This window comes from Phycodurus eques, chromosome 10, assembly GCF_024500275.1.
Source record: "Phycodurus eques isolate BA_2022a chromosome 10, UOR_Pequ_1.1, whole genome shotgun sequence".
In the NCBI taxonomy this organism is placed as follows: Eukaryota; Metazoa; Chordata; class Actinopteri; order Syngnathiformes; family Syngnathidae; genus Phycodurus; species Phycodurus eques.
The window spans coordinates 5,863,266-5,884,195 of record NC_084534.1 but is presented as its reverse complement, the minus strand read 5'-3'; the positions used below and the strand labels follow the sequence as shown (position 1 = coordinate 5,884,195).

The window sequence follows — 20,930 nt, the reverse complement described above, 5'->3', positions numbered from 1 at the left end:
ACCAGTTCGGTTAATCAGGTTGGTGCTACCAAAAAGAAAGAACTTCAGCATGCGTGTTTCAGCTTTAAACACACTGCTAATGTGCTGTAATGTACTCAAGTAAAGGCTCTCTGAATGACAGAATGGTAGACTTGACCCCCTCATTAACACGACTGCAATATTAAATGAAACCAAAATTGATTCGAAACAGTCCAAAGCTCATGGGGACATTGGAATTTGTGGAGATTATGCGACCTAATGAGAAAAATGTAAGAAAGTACATTATATAAAATCTCCAGCAACGCCAGTGTGTCCTCACTGATGAGGACTCACTGTGAGATATACACTCCCTAGCCACAAAAATAGATATAAAGGTTATATTAAACAATCACAACTGTTAGGATGAAAATGGATGGATGGATGATGTATGTTCAATGCACACTTACAGTAGGAACTTAAAAATCCAATCGTGGTAATAGTCATTTCTGATGGCGTAGGTCAAAATTAAATATCTTTGGATTTGTTAGAACAACTCTTGGTGAGTCTATGTAAATATGATTTTCATAGAGGCAGACAAAAAGGTAGGGGCTTACACTTCTCTCTTATGACTCATGTACTGTCCATTGGTGGGGGTATGCTGGTTGTGGAGAGGGTTCTTTGGTGGTGCCGGGGAGGACAGATCAAGGCCCCGGTGGCCATTGTTGCTGCTGTTGTGCTCCTCCTTCACATGAGCATTTGTTACCTCCTTCCATAGCTGCTGCAGCTCTGCAGGAATCATGCCTGGAACAAACAAATTGGATAATAAACTCAATTAGCAGCTAATCCAACTCTCGTCATTGCCATTTAATTAAATCATTTGTCTGTAAACAAAACCGTGTATTAATTAGAATCTCAAGCAAGTACTTCTCCCTCCTCCCCAATTCTCCTGTCATTTGGATAATGTTTGTGTACACAAATCCCTTGTACTCACGCAAATTTCATGCCCAGAGTAAAATAATTAACATTTAGACAAGGCATGAAATCTGAATAATGGCCATCATTTTGTGTACTGCGCACACAACAATAAGTTTACAACAGCAACACTAGAAAACATGCCCCCTGCCTCTTTGAGAAACAGGACCCTGGGGTAATATTCTCAAAAGCGCATTAATGTGCAAAATACTTAAAGCTCTGCACCGCCTCCAATTGACACAGAAGACTTAAACCTCATTTAACAAGTCAAGCACACTGCAGCTAGCACGGCTCTTTCAAAATTAAATCCCTTGAAGACGGTTGACATTGTTGGTGTGTTGACGACACGTTTACAGGTGTGTGAGTGTGTGTGTCTGCATAGGACTGACGGCAAACCCGAATGCATAATTCTGTTCTGGACAGTTAATAGATCTTTTGTCAGCACTCCATATAGTTTGTGGCCATTTATAGCATTTTAGTCACTGCACTATCGTCATTTGGCAAAAATGAAGATGGATTTTTGTTGTTGTTGTTTTCTTCTTTTAAATTAAGACCTCCTGTGTGTGGACTCTGTGGCTGTTTGTGTGGGCATTTGGGTAACCCGCTTTTAAAATCAAAACGTAAAAATAGGAAACAGGGTAACTACGCAGAAATGTGTGGATATTCCAATCTCGTATGCTGAATTAATCCACGTTTAATGCATGGTGAAAGAACTCCTTGCATTTGTGGGGTGCAGAAGAAAAGCCACTCACTTAACATTACAATTAATTAAACCCATTCTCAAAATGAACAGTGTTCAATGAAAGATGATTTACACATGCTTATCTACTTGAGTTTATAGTCTCCAAATCCCCCTCCCCGTTTCTCATCAGCAGCTCTATAGATATCAGAAGTGCTCCTTTCAAGCACCAAATTGTAATACATTGTATCCAAAATGCTTAGTCTTAATTTATTCCTGTTGTGGAAAATAAATGTGAGGTGAAGATCTCAGTACGATCAGCAAAAATATTTTTAATTTGATAAGCTACTAAAGATTTTAATTATGCTGGTAATGGAGAACATTGGCCTAATGAGGCGGAGGACTCCAGAGAGACGCAAGGGCTAAGAAGTGTGAAATGAGTCTGATAGGATTGCTCTAAATTCACACTAGATCGTTTGCATATCAAAGAGCAGGAAATTATTGCAGGACATATCAATAACCTTTCCACGTTCCAAGGAGTGTCTTTCCTCATTCAAATATTTCCACACGCTCGCTCGCTCTTATTCCGCTTGCATGTGTTTTCCCTTCTTCCCTTCAACGCCTTGCTGAGTTCTAATCGAAGTGCACGCCCATGACAGGCAAAACATGCTTAATATTGCTGCCTGTGTTTTAGCATGCAAATCCCCTGCTTGCTGATTTACAATTACATTACTAAATGTTCCATTGAGGTTTTCATGCTATAAAAGAGAATTTGAGGGAAAAGTTCTTTTTTTTGATGTTCTTTTTGAGAAGAAAGAGAAGGTCACTGTTGATGGTTGTGTCCTGCACTTGGACAGCAGGAACAATCATTCCCCCCCACCCCACTTGGTGCCCGGTGACAGCGGGCGATGTATTTTTAGCCGATATACTTGACAGGGCGGCCCACACTGGCTCAATTACCACACAGTCCTGGTGACCCCGACACGACTGTTTACTCAGATGAAACCGCAATGGATAGAGTAGGCTGATGAGAGAGCTAACCGAGTGGGACAAAGGTGTCTCTTTCTGGATCTCGTCTGTTTCATTTCTCGCTCTTACCTCTCACCACTTTGATCGCACCCTTTACTCGAAAACTTCAGCAACAGCTATGTCTCACCATTTCACATAAATGACAACAAAATGCCATTATACACATTTCTATGAGCTTATCAGTTTTTATGTTTGAACAATCGAGTTGCTTTGCAGATACCTCCATCTGATTACAGTGGGACATAATGACATTGACAACACACGATACAATCCTCTCTCCTGGTCTGGCAGTTTGTCCGTCTTTAAAATAATGGATTGGTTTATCTTTTCCCTTTTCATTTTTCAACACAACTATTCCCCTCATTACGAAGGGAAAATACAGACAAGCACGTAAAAAATGTATGTTGTTGGGACACTTGATTGATCACCGGCCTCCCAACTCAATTTTACCCCGGCAGGTAGCTCTGGCACTGAGACGGGCCGAGCACTTCAACCTCTTCTTGTCCTTGTCCCCCTGTACCCAGGTGACCATGTTCAAGCAAGCAGAAAGTTGATTTAAGGTTCATAATGACATCAGTTGCAGGCCATCATGCTAGAAATAAAAAATGGCCCCTAGTGCTCTGGGCTCTTTCAACCGGGCTGTTACTCCTCGCACACAGTGCCAGTGTCATGGGGGGACAGTGACATTGCTATTAGTTTATTGTTCCGTCAGGCTGGGACCTTACTGCACCTCTGTTTATGTTGCAGTAATCACTGGCCCGCTGATATGCACCCCTAGGCCTGAAATATGTCCTGCTTCTTGCTGCAGGAACTATTACCAGTAACCTACGGCTGGACGTATCAATCACTGACAGGTCGGCCGCATTACCCACCGCTGTCCCCGATGTGCCGCTGTTCTGTGGGCACTTCATGGCTGGCCACATTCTTTGCTTTCGTATTACCGGCAAATTTGTCTTGTCACCGTCCCACTGGCCTCTCGGAGACAACTTAAATGATGATGTGCGGCAACTAGCCCTCTCGCAGTGCAAACTCATAGGGGCGCGAGGCCATTTTAGCCACAGTGTGCAGATGCTGTGTGTGTTTTGGATTTAAAATGAAACGCATATTCAACCCTTCAGCAATGTGCGCACAAAACAACTGGCAACTCTCTTATCAGGTCAAGAGGACGCGCGTGTGAAACTGTGTGTGCATGTGGTGGTGGCGAGAGGTGGGGGGTGGGTTTTATCCCCCTTAGCAAATTGTTATAATTTATAACAGATATCGTCTAACTGCTTCCAAGACTTTGAACATTACCGTCAAAAGAATTTACGGCGACAGAAATGGATAATCTCAAATTGTGCTTCACTCAAATTTGTTATCTACAGGCTTACACTAAATTCCAACAGCCAATTGGAAAGCATTAATTATGTCATTTTTTTTTTTTTTTTTAGGAAACAGATGATACAAAAAGCTAATATAAAACACATTAAGCTAAACAAAAGCTTTAACACTCTTTTCTCCTATATTTTTCGTGGTTATAGAGTTAAGCCCCAAATTATTTATAGACTGGCCAATCTCTCAGTTCAAGTCAACTGTTATTTGGTAAATTGGAATCTTTTTGATGGAACTGACAGAATAAAGAATTAAAGTTATTAAAAACATGCATCATTTACACATAAATAAATATATATTTCATATAAATAAATACATTTCATATAATTTACTTTTACTTTACAATTTGGGGGAAGCATAATAGCATGTCTCGAGCATTCTCATCAACTACTGTATACATTTATATACATTTATAGCACATGATATGCCAGAAATGAGAAAGAGTATGAATAGTGAATATTTGTCTTTGGTATCTCTTTCAATAAAATTTTACGGTTACACTCTTTTGCCCCTTTCCTGCATCATTTCCCACCCTTTCAAAAATAAAAAATGCACAACATCTGCTCAACCTCCAGAGGCAAGGGCTCTGAGGCAATTACCTCAGAATTTGGCCAGGGTATGAATCATTTTGGACAATGAACAGTATTTAGCTTTACTTATGAAAAAGAAGCATATTGTAGACTGTGAGTAATAGCTTTACAAAATCATTGTATTAATAGCAACATCCTATAATGAGCAAAAGAAGAGTAAGACAGGCATGCCAATTTATTACGCCTGAGTTTGAATCCATGATCACTGGAGCCCAGATAGAGCAGATCAAGTCATCACTTGCGACGCAGTGCTAAATGCAAGCCGAATATTGTAGATTAGATCACAGCACCATAGGCCAAGCCCACTGATGCATGAAAGAGTTAAGTGATGTGGAAAACAGAAAGGTCATCAATAACTTCAAACAGTCAAGCAGAAAATGTGTTGAATAGAAAGACAAATGGGGGAACTGAAACACTAGCTTAAGTAACCTAACAGCTGTCAAAGGCATGGAGTAAAACATCAATGGATTGTGAGAAATAAAACTACCCAGGGTTTGGCTGGTTGAGCCAAACAAAAACTAATAAAGACACTACCTAAGAGAATGGATCCCCTCAGCTATTTATAGAATCGGTTTTAATATAATTCATTGGGAAAAACGGAGGCGTTGGAATTTTCATTACAAATGAACAAAGAAGGGAGTTCTGTCATTAATGGGGAACTAAACCTAAGATGTCAAAATATACATCTATTACACCTTATATTGCCATTATATACTCAAATACTGTTGCCACCAACATCCACAGACAACACCATCCCGAAATCATGTTCAATCGCCAAGTTAATACGCGACAGAAAAAAAAACAACCTTATTAATTATGCTGTCACTGATTAAAATTGGCGAATACGGCAGCAGCTCGTCGGCATTAGCGGCTAATGGCTAGCAGCTCGGCACTCAGCCTCTCGCACCCAGCTGGCCAGTCATCGAGCACGGCCGCTCGGCCGTAGTGAGCGGCGAGTGCCCGATAGACTTGTGACAGCTGGCGGACTGCGCTTTTCAACGGCAGTTTAATAGGCAAAAATGAATCTGCCCACTTACATTTGATGCTGCCAGCCTGACACCGTTGCAGCTCCTACCAATCGGTTTTTCACAAACCAGGCTTACTCAAACGTAATTTACAGTGCTGTGAAAAGGTATTGGCCCCCTTTTCAAATTCTTATATTTTTGCATAGTTTCCCTACTTTGTTTAAGATCACTAAACAAATGTAAATAAAAAAAAAAAAAACCTGTTCAAAGTTACTTGGTCCTGTGTGAAAAAGTAATATGTCCCGACAAAATCAAGCCGGACAAATAATCTAAAAAAGCTGCAACAAAATGACACGATCCGAAGAAAGTCCAAAACAGTCGAGAAAAAAAGTAATTGACATCTATCAGTCTGAAAAGGGTTACAAAAGCCATTTGTAAAGCTTTAGGATTCCAGTAAACCATAGGGGGAGTCTTTATCCTCACATGGAGAAAACATGGAACAGTGGTGAACCTTCCCAGGAGTGGCCGTCCTACAATTATTAGACCAGCTAAGACTCATCTAGGAGGCCACAAAGGAACTGAGGACAATTTCTGAAGAACTGCAGGCCTCCCTTGCCTCAGTTAAGGTCAGTGTTCATGACACAACGATAAGGAAGAGACTGGGCAAAAATGGCATCCATGGCAGAGTTCCAAGGTGAAAACCACTACTGTCCTAAAAGAACATAAAGGCTCGTCTTACTTTTGGGAAAAACAACAACAACAACAAGAAAAAAACACATCTGAAAGATTCGCAAGACTTTTGGGGGAATAATATATGAACTGACGAGATGAAAGTTGAGCTTTTTGGAAGGTGTGTTTCTCATTAAATCTGGCATAAATGTAGCACAGCATTTCAGAAAAAGAACATCACACCAACAGTCAAGCAGTGTGATGGTCTTGGGGTGATTTTCTCCTTCAGGACCCGGACAACTTCTGCAGAAAATCCTGAAGGAGAATGTTCAGCCAAGAAGAAGAAGAAGAAGAATAGCATTTTGAGTTCACTTAGGTTATATTTGTCTGATATTTACATTCGTTTGATGATCTTAAACATTAAAGTGGGAAAATTCTGCAAAAATATAAGAATTTGGGAAGAGCCAATACTTTTTCATGGCACTGTATTAGCAGGCAAAACCGCTACAGGATTTGTGATGTCACTTCCTGTCCGCAGCAGAGGGGGAAATATTGGATCCCTTAAATTGATAATTTTGTCTGTTTAATTCTTACTGAACGAATGCAATATTAATCAGAGTACTGTGTTTTTACGAGTGCTGGCACATACAACGTATTCCTGCAAAAAGAAATGTTGGCTTTACTTGCGCTTTAACAAAAATGTAATGGCATCATTGCACATTTTGCGTACAAAGGCAAATATGGTAAAACTAAATGTGAAAAGAAAATACATATTTTAATGGCCATCTGCACTTTTAGGGGTTTTAAATACATGTAATATAAAGACAAATGAAGTACGCACATACACACACATGCACACACGCACACGGCGAGTGAGGCTGCATGGCATTCATTTGTATGACGATGACACAGTATAAACAGGATGTAGTGGGACTGTTGCAAAAGCTACTAAAAGTACAGTATCTGGCCATATCACCCGTATAATGCTTTACTCAAAGGGTGTGTGTTTGTTTGCCAGACATCTGACACAAAGCAATTCTGCAAAGCACACTCAACACAGCAGCGCTCCACGCCTGTGCCCACGGCAATTGCCTCCAAGCGGATGAGTGATTCCATACCCAGTCCAAACAATAACACCACTGTACAAACGTGTTTGTGTGTGCCTATTACCTAAGCACCTCTGAACCCTCCTGTTTTTAATCACCCTTATCTTGTTATTTCAAAACTGTTTGTCTGCGCTGGGAATGAATAGTGAATGTCATATTCCGAAACCCTTACGACAGTGTCTTTTGTCACAAGGGGACCACTCCTTAACAAATAATAAAAGAATAAGTAAAGACACAAACTTGTTGACCAAACAGACATACTGGCTCCCGAACAAGCCAACCCATTGACACTTTATGAATGTTTAATCCAACCTTGCCAAAGTTCTTTGCAATGCAACTGCCTTAGAGTTATGGAGCTTTGGATATAGCTTGGCAGGTGTCACTGTACATATGAATAACTTCTCTTAATATTAAATATGAACAGGGATGGGCAATATGCATTTAAGCAAAATCTCCTTTTTTTTCACAAAAACCTGATTTCCAAAGTTTTTCTTTTTCTTTAATTTCTTTTACATCTTGAGAGTTGCTTTATTTCTCCTTTATAGGTAATATGAAAAAAAGTGTTTCCTATTGGAAAATGACCCCATTGTCAAAACATTTATGTAAATATGCTAAATTAACATTTGCTCAACAGTTTAATATGATCAAATTGACTGTCAAACTATGAGGCCCAAGTCCCTCACAGTCTTTTCTCTGATATTAACAGGTGAGGCATGGTGAACGGAGCAAAATATTTGCAGCTTGGAAGTACATACCTTGGGTCAAAAGTTTCGCACGTCGATAAATGGGAAACATCTCATGGCAATGTTCACCGTGATTGACTGATGATTCTGTCAATGTCTATTTCTTAGCAGGAATTACATTTTTAAACTTATTAAAAGAATTAAACTTCCAAGCCGACCAAGTCTCTAAGTTGGCAACACTGACTGCTTTTGTAAACTGGCTCCTCTTTTGGCAGCCATGCAGTTGTGTGCACGTCAAGCGGAGACATGCTTTGAACTAGAAAACTAGAAAATGTAGGTTTTTTTTTTAAATCTTAAACTCAAATTAATGGATCAAATCGATAAATCGCACAACCCTACATATCACTTTTGCTTACATTCTGATGAACAAGTGATGTGGCACAGCTGCATAAGATGCTAATTCAATAGGTTGTGGTGATGTAAAGTACAAACCATGTGTGAGGGACTGCAGCGGCAGGCCCGTTTGTCCAGGCTGGATAGTGAGCAGCCCTTGCCTCTGAAGGTTGAGCAGATGTTGCTGCTGGACCTGCTGGACCTGAAGGAGCTGCTGCTGGAAGGCCAAATGCTGTGCTGACACCTGCTGCTAAAGACACAAATGCATACTTTTAGAAAACACAGTCATTGTAGCCGAAGAGCCAGTGTTAATATTTAAAGCTGGCTTTAATTTACAATATTGCCTAAATTGACCACGCGGAGGGAAAAAAAACCCAAAAGTAAATTGAACCTGTATAATACTTGTAGATGTATATCGTTATTGTCGGGCAGAATCCTCTTATGTCCAAAAAAATGTTAAAATGTCATTATCATATTTTTCCACAAATTAATACTTTCGGTCAAGTCCCCATATGGGTATTTTTACAGATTATTGAAAAGTGATGGTTTTGGAGATGCAAGGATTGCAGCAATATCATAGTCTACAATACATCAGTGGTCACCAACCACCGGTCCACGGAACGGTACCAGGCCTTACAGATTGAGAATTTTTTTTTAACCCCCCCGAAAAAAAACAAACTTAAATAAGTGGGGATAAACCGGCAATAAGTTTTTTCAGGGGTTGGTTCCCCCCCTAAAAATAAAATAAAATGGATAGGTGAATCCGCGGGTGCTGGACCGCGTGTATGCGGGGGTCCACTGTACATACATATTATTATTTTGGAGCTTTGTGGGACATGCCAACCCCACGACCCCCCACCCCACCACAAACGGCGACTATTAGCTTCCAATCAGCACCCCCAGCCCTCCACCCCACAACCTAGACCCACCCTGACGAATTGTTGCCAGTCCACGTGAAAAAAGTATGAAGTGGTCCGTGGCGGGAAAAAGGTTGGTGACGACTGGTCGACATAAATGGATGATGGATAGTGTTGGATTTCCACCATAACAGCATTTAACATGTATGCAACTTACTGTATGTAAATAATGTGGATTTGGGGTGAGGGCGGGGGGGGGGTCAAGTGACAAACAATGAAACAAGAGTCATTCATACCATGAGCTACAGTGATTACATTCATGCCATTCATGATTCATAACCACCGTTGCAAGTTGCACAACTCTGCCAGCAGAGCCCTTTTGTAGCCACCAATGTTCCAATACTGCAATATATCGAGAAGGATAATTGTTTCGTCTGTTTGATACTTCTATTATTAGCTGTCAATAAAAAAGTGACAATAACCACAAAGTGACGTGTCAATCAAATAATTAATAGAATGGAGAGGAAGTCCAAATAAAACATAGACCAACATTTTCTCATGTGCCTCATCTCTCGTACGTGGAAAATATCATTGTTCCATAGAAAAATGTCTCTAATCCTCCTCAACTTGTCCACAAATGTTTTTGACTACCGGTTTGAGTACAGTATGGATCAGGACACATGGTTCCTTTTGCAATCTATAAAACAAACACACATGACTGTACATGGCCAGTAATAGAGCAAGCGGGAGGAATGAAGGGGGCACTCAAAACTGTGCCAACCTGTGTACCGCACCCTGTTAGCTAACACAGGATACATCACACTTTGTTTACTTCTCACAACTGAGTGCATACAAAAATGTCTCGGTGGCAAACAGCTGCCAGATAAAATTAATGTGAAAAGGGTGTCGCCGCCCCACCCTTTGGGCTTCTCATTGGGTCAACTATGGGAAAGGTGCTTTAACGAAGGAAGTGAAGTGAAGAACAACAGCTACAGCTGAAATGTGTGATCTAATCCAAAAGATGAGGAGAGAGAGAGAGACATGACAAGGATCCCAGATAGGGTTCTGGGATACGGATGGACTGTGATTTTCTATGATCTGCCTGATTAATTCAAAAGGTAGTTGGCTTCTCAATTTCATTAGTGCGAGAGAAGTTTCTTGTTTCTTTAGTGGTTTGCCCTCAGCTAGTTCCTCCCTGACAATCTGGGGGGAAAAAAAAAAGAAAAAATATCTAGCTACGGGGGTGGTAGTTCACAGGGAACGACGCCTTTCATCAAAAGTCTTAATAAATAGAAGTTGGCTTTTCGGAATAAAACCAGAAAGAATGAAACACTGAGTATTGCAAATTAATTTAAGTCTCTCCCATCGTTGCATGTTTTATCTTCTGGGCCCGTCAGATGACAGGGGGCTCCTGTGCACTCCCAGCATGCAGACACATAAAAACCATCAGAACCAACAGACCAAATAAGAGGTTAACAAGAAGTGGCACAAGGGAGAGAAAAATATAGTCCCTGACAAATGATAAAGAGTGGCACTGGCAGGCCTTTATTGTGAAGCTTCAAATATAAAGTTAAAGATCTTTGAAAAATGAAATTTTGATGTCTTTAAAATAAAAAGGGGCACAATGCAACAACAGGGGGTTATTGTCTGGCAGCCACTAGGGAGTCACAGCATAATTCTTATTCTGTCTTTTGATGGCTTCTCGAAATGCCACAAAAAAAAAAAAAAAAAAAGAGCAGAGAGGGAAAGAGACAGCAGAGAGGGAAAGCCTCACGGGGCTGCATCTATTTCCTGTGATCATACATAATATGCTTCAGAAGTTATTTTTTCTTCTATTCTCATGCTCCATTCAACTGATCAATTGCCCCCCCCCCCATGCCTCCTCCACCCCTTTCTTTTTGTCTCACTTGCTCCTCTTGTGTTTACATCAGATGCGACTTAGTGACAGGCCCTATCTGAGGCCGACGAGTTGTGCCGTCATGTTGATTTATGGGAGCATCATGCCGCAACTTGTCCAAAGTGAAGCCCACAGTTCATTAATTAGGGAGCTTTGTCTTTGAAGCTGGGAGCTTTGACAGCACGCAGGCACGTGAGCGCGAGTATGCGTGATTGTGCCCACTTTCAACACGGCTCCGTTTTCTAAGCTTCCTCTCCTCTCCAAACACTCAACTCAATGGGGACGAGTGAAAATTCCGATTTTCTTTGACCTTCTTCTGACCGCACAATCATTTGCTTTGTCCATAGTGATGCCCGTATCCACCAATCATTAGCACGCATTAAGCTGCTGCCTACGAGCATGCCTCGCTGTACTGGGGAGAGCCGAAGAGTGCAAACGAGAAAGATGGGGGAAGAAATAAAAACCTCAACACAGACAACAAAGCTGGGAGCGCTCGCCGTGCTGATATCTCACAATTACATGGCTTCTCATCCGCTGCCATTTCCATGTTAATTACCAAGAAAAGCCTCTCAGATTTATATGTGCCACATTCTCGTCTTTGCTCCCCTTTGCCGTTCATTATGTCCTGCACACGACTCTCAGGAGCGCTGGTGTCTTAGAAAATATCATATGGGGGACAGCAGAGGAATCTTTTTCCCCCCCAAAGTACTATACATCATTACTCAGTCATTGCCATTTAACCAGAAAGTCTGACATACTAATCAGAAGCATGGGTGCACCCCCCCCCTTTCCATGCTTCAACCACAGTCTGAAGGCAGATGGGTTTGAGGGAGGGAGCACGCATGTCTTCCATGCTCTCTGTCTGGTCAATGGTTTTCATACTGGCAGGCAGTTGGAGTGATGTCAGTCTACCTCTTTATTCTGCTTGCTCCCTCCATGCTGTTGGAGGAGCTGGAGGTGGAGCTGTTCCTGCTGCTTCTTGTAGAAATCTTGGAGTTGCTGCTACAGAAAAGACAGGGAGATGATATGACATCAAGTCTGTCACGCCAATCATTTGGATAATTGCAGTTCCAAGGAAATGTAGACCTTTGTGAAACAGATTCTCCTCACAAATGGAGACTATTTGAAACTGATTTGTTGTGCCATACCTGCTGTAACATGAGGGCCTGCTGCTGCTGGAGAAGAACCTGGAGCTGCTGAGGGCTCAGGACTTGCTGCTGAAGGATCTGCTGCATCTGCTGAGGAGTTATCACTTGAGGTGTCATCATAGCCACTGACACTGGAACCTGTACAGAAAAAGGCAGCACACTATGTTGCATTGTCCACCAATCCAAAAGGTAAAACGGTGAGCCACAGGAAATAAAACCAACAAAAAAATCTATTTAGCATCGGTCCCTTTTCTTCAGAGTGGATGTCAACGTTCGACTCCCCAACAAGAATGCATATACAGTGCTGCGAAAACTATTTCCCCCTGCTCAAATTCATACTTTTTTTTGCATAGTTTCCGCAATGTGGTTTGCTGCAGTCCTAAAGCGTTAGAAATGGCTTTTGTAACCCTTTCCAGACTGACAGATGCCAGTTACTTTATTTCTCATCTGTTCTTGAATTTCTTTGGATCGTGGCTTTTTTTTTTTTTTTTTTTGCATCTTTTTGAGATCTTTTGGCTAACTTAATTTTGTCAGATAAGTCCCATTGAAGTGATTTCTTGACTGAACTTGTGGAGGTAATCAGGCTTGTGTGTGGTCAGTAAAAATTAACTCAGCTTTCCGATTAGCCACAGTTAATTCATGATTGAACAAGGGAGCCAACTACTTTTTCCACACCGGGCCAGGTAGCTTTGAATATATATTTTCTCATTAATAAATAAAATCACAATTTTATGTTTACTTGGGTTATCTTTGTCTGATATTTACATTTGTAAAGTGGGGAAAATAAGCAAAAAAATGTTTTTTTAATAATAATAATGAAAAAAAAAACAAAGACATTGAGAAGGGGGCAAATACTTTTTCATGTCACTGTATATTTTGCCACTCCACCCATCTAACTAAAAAGAAAACTAAAGAGGACTTAAGAAGATGACGCCCAGGGATGACTCATGCCTGCAGAGTATATGGCTAACCTGCGAACATCCATCCTCCTGCTTTCAACAACATCCCTTTATCACACAAACACCAATTGAGAATGATCTGCATCTCCTGTGATGCTTCCCCGTCCGTGTCTGCCATTTATAAAATATGGCAAATAAGCCATACCTGAGGACGCGAACCTCGTTGCACACACAGGACATGCCATGTGAGAACATTTCATTAGCGTTGCTGTCAACATTGATGTATTATTGTGACAATATGGAGTGCCTGGAGGAGGAGCCAGGGTGAAGAACATGCAGACCTCTAACAAACTCTTGAAAGGTGTGAGTGCGTGTCTCTTCAAAATAAGTGATTTGTTGTGACACTAAAAAGGCCCCACGGTTGTCAGGGTGCCTTAATTGCTCCTGTGTCCTGTGCATGCTGCCATTCAATGGTGTGATTTGCAATAACATTAAAAATGCCTTTTCGTGACATCTGAATGAGAGGATGGAGAAATGTTTTTTTTTAATGTGGGTGATAGGGATTTCTCCAAGATTTAATTTTTTTTTGCAGTCAATGTGTATTTGCCTGAATATGTGTTAAAATGATGTTGTCAGGCAAGCATAACGTTTGATAGTCAATGTCACTCGAATGGTATCAGAACTTATCGCTGGGCTAATGACACTATTTTGAATTTTCATGCATTTCTGAATGCAATTTTGATTTTAAATTCTCTGGAAATACAGATTTCCTCCGTGACATACACCTGCATACCGATAACCTTTTAGGTTTGCCCCATTATATAGCACAGCAATAACGACAAAAGGTATAATGAACAGTACTGTATTGTAAATGCATAGAAGAGTGCTGTAATGTCAAACAAGAGGGAGGAAGGTATTGCTTTCTTTACCAAACAACATGCATGCAACGAGCTGTGGTTGTCAAGCCAAGAGCGAATGAATGAGATTCAACCTTAATGCAGGACTAACAAATGCACTTATTTTCAGCGGTCATAGCAGGGGGTTGAGGAGAAAAATGCAATATTAATCCTCCCATCCTACCCTATTGTATCTTAATATGCAGTTCATCTTGAGTTTTGCACATGACTTGGCTTGTCATCCGCAATGACACCCCCTTTCTAATTCCCTAATTTCACAGTCATTTTCTTACAAGGTCTTTTTTCTCTCGGCATCACTAATTTTTATGAACTATTCTGAAGGTCAAGTCGACGGCCCAATTTTGTGACATGCAAATGTTAAACATCATGTGATTTGAATGTAATTGATATTCATTCTCTCCTCATTCTGGTCACAAATGCATTTTATAAACGCATGTATTCATGTTACCGTGCTAAATTGTGCTTTTTATACATCAAATGACATCATAATGGTGTCTAACCCCAAGAAAGTAAGTATATGCTTCAAATTATGAGGGTTGTACACGCAAGCACCTCTTGAACAGAAACTGCAAATTTAATGAAGAATGACATACAGACGGTTTTGAATTTTAACCGCTTTAATTCTTTACAACTTTATTTGACATCTTTTTGTGATTTCCAGCAACTACAGATATTTTAGCTTGCTCTGAGCAAAATCCCAACAAGAGCCCATTACAGACTCCCGTTTTATTACCTATTACGACAGAGGTCATTAGCACCAAGAGGGATTGTACGCTTCTTAACCTATTGATCAATGTAACTACTACCATTTAATCCTGTGCTGAAAGGAGTGAAAATCTGCCTAAAACAGGGTGTTACTGGGAGGGCGGGCAAGAGGGAGCACTTTAACTAGAAAATATTGCCCTGGTCTCTGTATCATTCCCATTTAACGCAAACACAAGACGCCATAGTACTCCCATATGGCGCTCTCTGTTATCTTCGGGATTAATCCAGATGATTTACAAAAAATACATTACCATCTAAAGATAGTCTATGACACACTCTGTTAGTGGGCTAATAACGGAAAGGATCCAGTGAGCCCAGCTCTAATCTACTGACCAATATGACGATGATGTTGGTGGGGGGGGGGGGGGGGGGGACATACTGAGGATGCCTGAAATAGCTGATGTCTATGAATTTCATGAAGGTGTGGCACTCTCCAGGTGCCTCCCATACAAACATTTAAAACCTTAAACATTCTTGCACAGCTGCAGACTGACAGAGGCAATATAGTGTATAACCCCAGGACTGCTAGACAAATACAAACACTCATATAATACACATTTACACTGGGAAATAATATATACACATGTCCAACTTCCAAAAATATGTCACATTGAGCAAACATCGGAAAATAATTTAGCAATGTAAGATTGACATCTATGGTCAAAACATTGTCCACCAAATTTCATGCGCCCGTATTCTCTAGGACTTCACCCCACAGCTCAAAATTAGGAACAAATAAATACGAAATACAAAAAAAGCTAAACCGCTAACATCGCCAAGAGCCAGTGAGTCCAAGGTAATGAAGATACTTCCGAGACCCTCCCTCCAATCACGAGTGAAAGGTCAACAACTGGTGGTGCAAAGGAATAGTGGAGAAGGCGAAAAAAAGATAACCTTTTTTTCTACACAGACTCAAATAAGTAGCTCAAAAATGAGAAACAAAAAGATGCATACCACTGAGACCGGTTCGGACATTTCACTTGCTGAGAAGGTGCAGTTTGGCTCAAAATAACGAGGGGGGAAAAGAAGAGGTGACTTATCACATTTTAATTTCTCATCCCTGTGGTCATCTTAATGACCGGTAACTTCAAATGAAATGGAAAAGAAAAATAAACTGTATGATGTTCTTTTACCTTGACGGACAACTTACTGCGATGAACTATGATCTACTGCATAAAAAATGTCAGAAATAAAGATTTGCGCTCAATACACTTGTCAATTTATAATCTAAATTAACACTATATTTATGTGCAACACCAAAAACTGACAGCATGTTTAAAAAAGAAAACCATACTGATGATTACAAATGATTCAAAATGATTAGAAATACAAAGATTTTTATGTAAGCCCGGAAAATTTCAAACAGTCAGTATTTTAACGGAGCAGATAAATGGGATCAGACACACATTTTGTTTGTGATTAAACGGGCAGCTGGAAGTAGGATTTGGGACTTTGCAGCAACTGTATAACAGGATTTTGACTCACTTCATTCTACTGTTTTTTTTTTTTTTTTTTGAGCTGGTCCCACCGTTAGACTTAAACAAACAAACGACTCCGCAAAAGCGGGTGAGCTCATCCTAACAACAGCTGAGTAGTGTGCCTCACCCTGGTTCTCAGCACTGCTGATGACGGGGTGCACACAGGGCACCCGGCGGCCACATATGCACGCACACGCGCGTACACACACACAGACACACAAACACACACACACACACACACACACACTATGAAAATGTTATTTTGCATTTTTTTCCATTTCAAGGACAGGGGACTCCCTGAATAATAAAATAATGAAATAAATGGAGACGTACAAAAATGTATTGAAAAAAAAAAAAACCTCCTCCAGTTCTCCCTTTTGTTGTAAATGTCAAGTCACTCAGTAAAAACCTTTGCTAAACCACCATATTTATATTTGACAACCAGAACATATGAAAATCATGGGAGGTGACATACAAATTCAGGGACTATTGAACTTTAGTCCAATACATCATTGTTTGCTTATTTTATCGTTTCGCTACTTTGTTGTATGATCGGTGTGAACTGCACACATCTCATCTTTGGTTTAGCAGCTCAACACGGTTATGCAACAACACGTCTTTGAGAAGCCTTATTTGAGTCAGTTGAGATTTAATTAAGATCACAGCCTATAAATCCCTTTCAAATAAAACTGTAGTCAAAAGACAATGGCTGACATCCTCTTGCAGATTGTTTATATTATCCAGCAAAGAACACCTAATCCTTGTTTCCATGACGGCAGACAAGAGGAACACAAATTGTGTTGCTTCTCAGCTCCTTAATGTTTAGAGATTTGTAATCATTAGGATGTTTCTAAAATTAACTAAAGATGTATTAATTGGCCACAAAAAAAGTTCCAGCCGGGAGGTACAATTTGGGAATATTGGCACGGCCCTCATTCTTTAAATGATAGAAGCTGAGTGGTGAAAGAAGTTCACACTTGTAGATTAAGCGTTCAGCGCCTACGTCTACACTTTACATCACTAAGTATCTCCATCTAAAACAGAGAAGCAAATTCTCTACGGAGTAGTGACATTACAAGACAGAATGAAAGCTTTTCTGAAGTAATTACACATTTCTGTGTGAGGGAATCAAGGGAAGAACAACAAGGAGCAGCTGGTGGTACACGCTTTTGCTGAACTATTCCCATCTCTGCTTTTCTGTTCTGCCTGCTTGATCGGCTCCAAAAGCAAAAGCCGTCTTTGTCAAAGATATCCCAGCAAACTGGGGGACTTTGGCGGCCGCCCCGTGGGTGCCCCTCTCGTGGCACACACCTAGAATCTGTTTGGCGATGTGGTAGTTAAGAAATGACAGGTGCTGGCAAGCCCCTCTTCTTGACAGGCCACTGCACAAATAACGCCCCTGCTTGAAAGGGCTAATGCACAACTAATGAACAATAAATCAACTTTGATTACAAACTGTCAACCCAATCAGCTCGCACTCCAGCTCTCCCAAACTGAATCTCGGCACAGCTGCACGGCATTACAGAGCATGTTGCCCTGTTGATGTTCTTTTCTGCTCAACTAGCTGACAATCTGCTTTACTGTTCTTCACTTATACTTTTTCACCTAGCCACTTCCTGACCACTGCTGTAAAAGCTCAGATATGGTGTATATAACTTTAAAAAAGAGAAGTTCATTCAAGATGTTAATTCTTAACATTTTGGGGTTAAGAATGTTTCTGATGTGTTATGTTGCAAGATTTAAAAAAAAAAAAAAGACAAACCTGATCACAATTCATTAATAAACATGATCACATGGATAAGTACAACTTTCCCAAAACTATTCAGGAAGATACGAGTGACAGCATGTCTCTGTTTTGTAGAGATGCAGCCAAATACAAACTATTTTAATTGAATTTACATTAAAGAGAGCAAGCAGAGCCTGGCCAGTGGTCATTAAGTCACCACAAAAAAGGCTGCAGGCACAAAATATATTAAAGAGGCTTTTACGAGTTCTGAATATCCAGCTTTGTAACGGCAAACAAAAAAAACAAACAAAAACAAAATAGCACCACCAAAACACTTTGCTTAAAAACAACAACAGCAATTATCTAAGAGACAGCAAATCTGTCACCTGTTTTTCCGTGAGCAGTTAAATTAATCAATTAAAACATCAGACGGAACCGTTCCCAATCTCGCTTAACTGGTTAGCCAACTGTCAGAAAAGTAAACAAGGCTAAAGAGGGAAAAAAAAGCACAACAATTTACTGCCGTGAGTTCTGTTGTCAAGACTGTTTCCTAGAAGTAAAATGTACACCTCAGACAAGCAAGCGCACTTTGCAACCAAGTAAAAGTAACTACTCCGAACATCTCCATGAAAATCCAAAACAGACACAAGGAAGTAGCGATAACTGCATGAAACACTTGTGTTTTTGATTCTCCTATCAAACAAGCCTGTGCAGAGTGCCTTAACAGCAAAGTAGTCCGTTCTGGATCACTGCAATGCTCATAAAAATGTGCATGACACATTTAACCCATTAAAATGACAGAACATCAACAACAGGCAAACAATACACTCCCTTTTGTATTGCCCCCCCCCCCGATCAAATTAAATTGTCAAGTTTCTAAGCAAGAACGCTAGCTATATCAAAGAACTCAATCATATTGACAAACCTGACAAACTCCATTTAGCTGGCAGGGTAAACAGAAAGCCGGGCCACGCGGTGTGGAGTGAAGCAGAGCGGAGAACAGAGCAGCCACGGAAAGAGAGAGAGCGAGAGAGAGAGAGAGAGAGAGAGAGAGAGAATGAGAGAGAGAGAGAGAGAGAGAGAGAGAGAGAGAGAGAGGATGAGAGACACAGACACACAGGCACAAGGGGGGGGGGGGGAGAGAGAGAGAGAGCGAGACAGAGAGAGACACAGTGGCAACACAGGCAGGCAGGCAGAGAACGCGAGCTCTGTTGTGCTGTAGCGTCTCCAACCTTCTTCGGAATACAGACAGATTGCACGCGCAAGGTTACTCCCTGGATGACAAGATACAAAACTATCCAATCAACCACACCCTTCTCCACCAATCACAAGCAACCCTCTAAACAATCAATTCCAATGGGGCACACAATGGGGAGTTGTAGGCTGAGCTGCAGGTGAACCCGTGGCTTTGTGTGTGGGGGTCCTTAAAAAAAAAGGAATAGTTGACCCTTTGACCTCTGCTGGGACTCTGGCCATGCTATTTAAAACAATGGAAGCCCAAAGACAAGGGGCCCTTTAATTAAACAACAGATAAGTAAACATAGCTATCCAGCGGAAAGAAAGAAAACTGGCCAAGCTATCAGACCTTTATTGTTCTACTAAATGGAAATGTTTATAGCGCCAGAACAAAAGACACAACTCAACAACAAATGAATAAACAAGGCTAACACTATGTTATTTACACTTTTCCCCAGTTTCCCATGCAGGCCTTTACCCTCTTCAGAGTTGCATTCATGACAACCATTTGTTTTGCATCCCGTTTCTTTAAAGTCGATGTGTATCATAGCAGAAAATCAATTGCCAATGTTTGAGTGTATTTGGGCCACAAAATGTACATAAATTCCCACCATTGCAATGCTAGTAAAGACTTATTTTAACCAAAGCAACCAGCAAACGTCTCCCAGTTAGTAACATTTATCCTACTTTCTAGTCTCTAGAAAAACTAAATAGGGGGAGAGCCACTACCAGGCAATCTATTCAATGACATCCCAATGAGAGCAATTATTCTCGCGATAACGTCATACTCTTAAAAACACCCATGTGCACTCACTGAGGAGCCAAGACATGACAAGAAAATAGAACTCTGCCACCTACTGGAGATTGGGATGAACTGCCCAAGGGGTTGGACAGCAGGAGGGAAAGCATGTCTTATGTGGTTTAACTTAGCTTTAACAGCACAATCGAACTTCAAGCACTCACTACATTTTATTACTCATTCAAGAGTACATCTAAACCTAATAAAAGGTTGCAAGTTGCCATTAAAACCAATTTTAGCAGTAATAAAAATAAATCCATTCGACAAAGAATATGAGGAAAGATTAACACCTTACTTTGTTAATTATTGTGACAATAAACAGCCAGCAGCAACCGTGACCATTAACGCATCACAAATCAACAAGCTATAAACCCTTGGCCGAGGATGTAGGAATGTTCACGGGATGTAGTCCAGTCCGCAAACACATTGGTAAAATAAACAGAGCTAAACACAGCATCAGCATGACAAGCCACTGCTCCCATCAGTTAATAACTAAAAATGAGCTCAGCTAAGATGGCCTGGCCTATATAAATTATTGACTGGGACACCTCAAGTGTTGAAAGTGACAATTCCAATATATGTCACAGTGAATAATTAAACGGTGGAAAAGATGCTTTTATTTTCCATCTGAGACACCCAAGACAACTCCCACGAAACGACAGGCAAGTGTTCAGAGGTCCACGCGTGCTCTCAAAGCACACGAACGCACACACAGTGGTTGAGGCCAGGGCCACACTCTTCTTCCTCAGCATTCTCCCTGGGGTAGCATGTCGACGTATTCTCAGTAAAACAC

The 20,930-nt window shown here is 40.8% G+C and overlaps 1 protein-coding gene across 18 annotated transcripts in view; it reads right to left on the bottom strand.

Moving 5' to 3' along the window:
- The window catches only part of foxp1b (forkhead box P1b), a 227,866-nt gene that overhangs the window by 25,843 nt on the left and 181,093 nt on the right, over nt 1-20,930 (bottom strand). For 11 of the 18 annotated variants that reach the window (XR_009769307.1, XM_061687380.1, XM_061687390.1 and 8 more), the window contains 4 exons: nt 12,318-12,455; nt 12,082-12,171; nt 8,515-8,665; nt 573-759 (listed from right to left, as the gene is read on the bottom strand). Coding sequence is in view for 17 of the 18 variants with exons in the window: in XM_061687380.1 (XP_061543364.1) it covers nt 573-759; nt 8,515-8,665; nt 12,082-12,171; nt 12,318-12,455 (566 nt within the window). In the remaining variant the exon portion in view is untranslated. Of the gene's footprint in view, nt 1-572; nt 760-8,514; nt 8,666-12,081; nt 12,172-12,317; nt 12,456-19,027; nt 19,308-20,930 lie in introns of those variants that run through there. The other 7 variants (XM_061687387.1, XM_061687391.1, XM_061687388.1 and 4 more) reach the window with 4 other exon arrangements.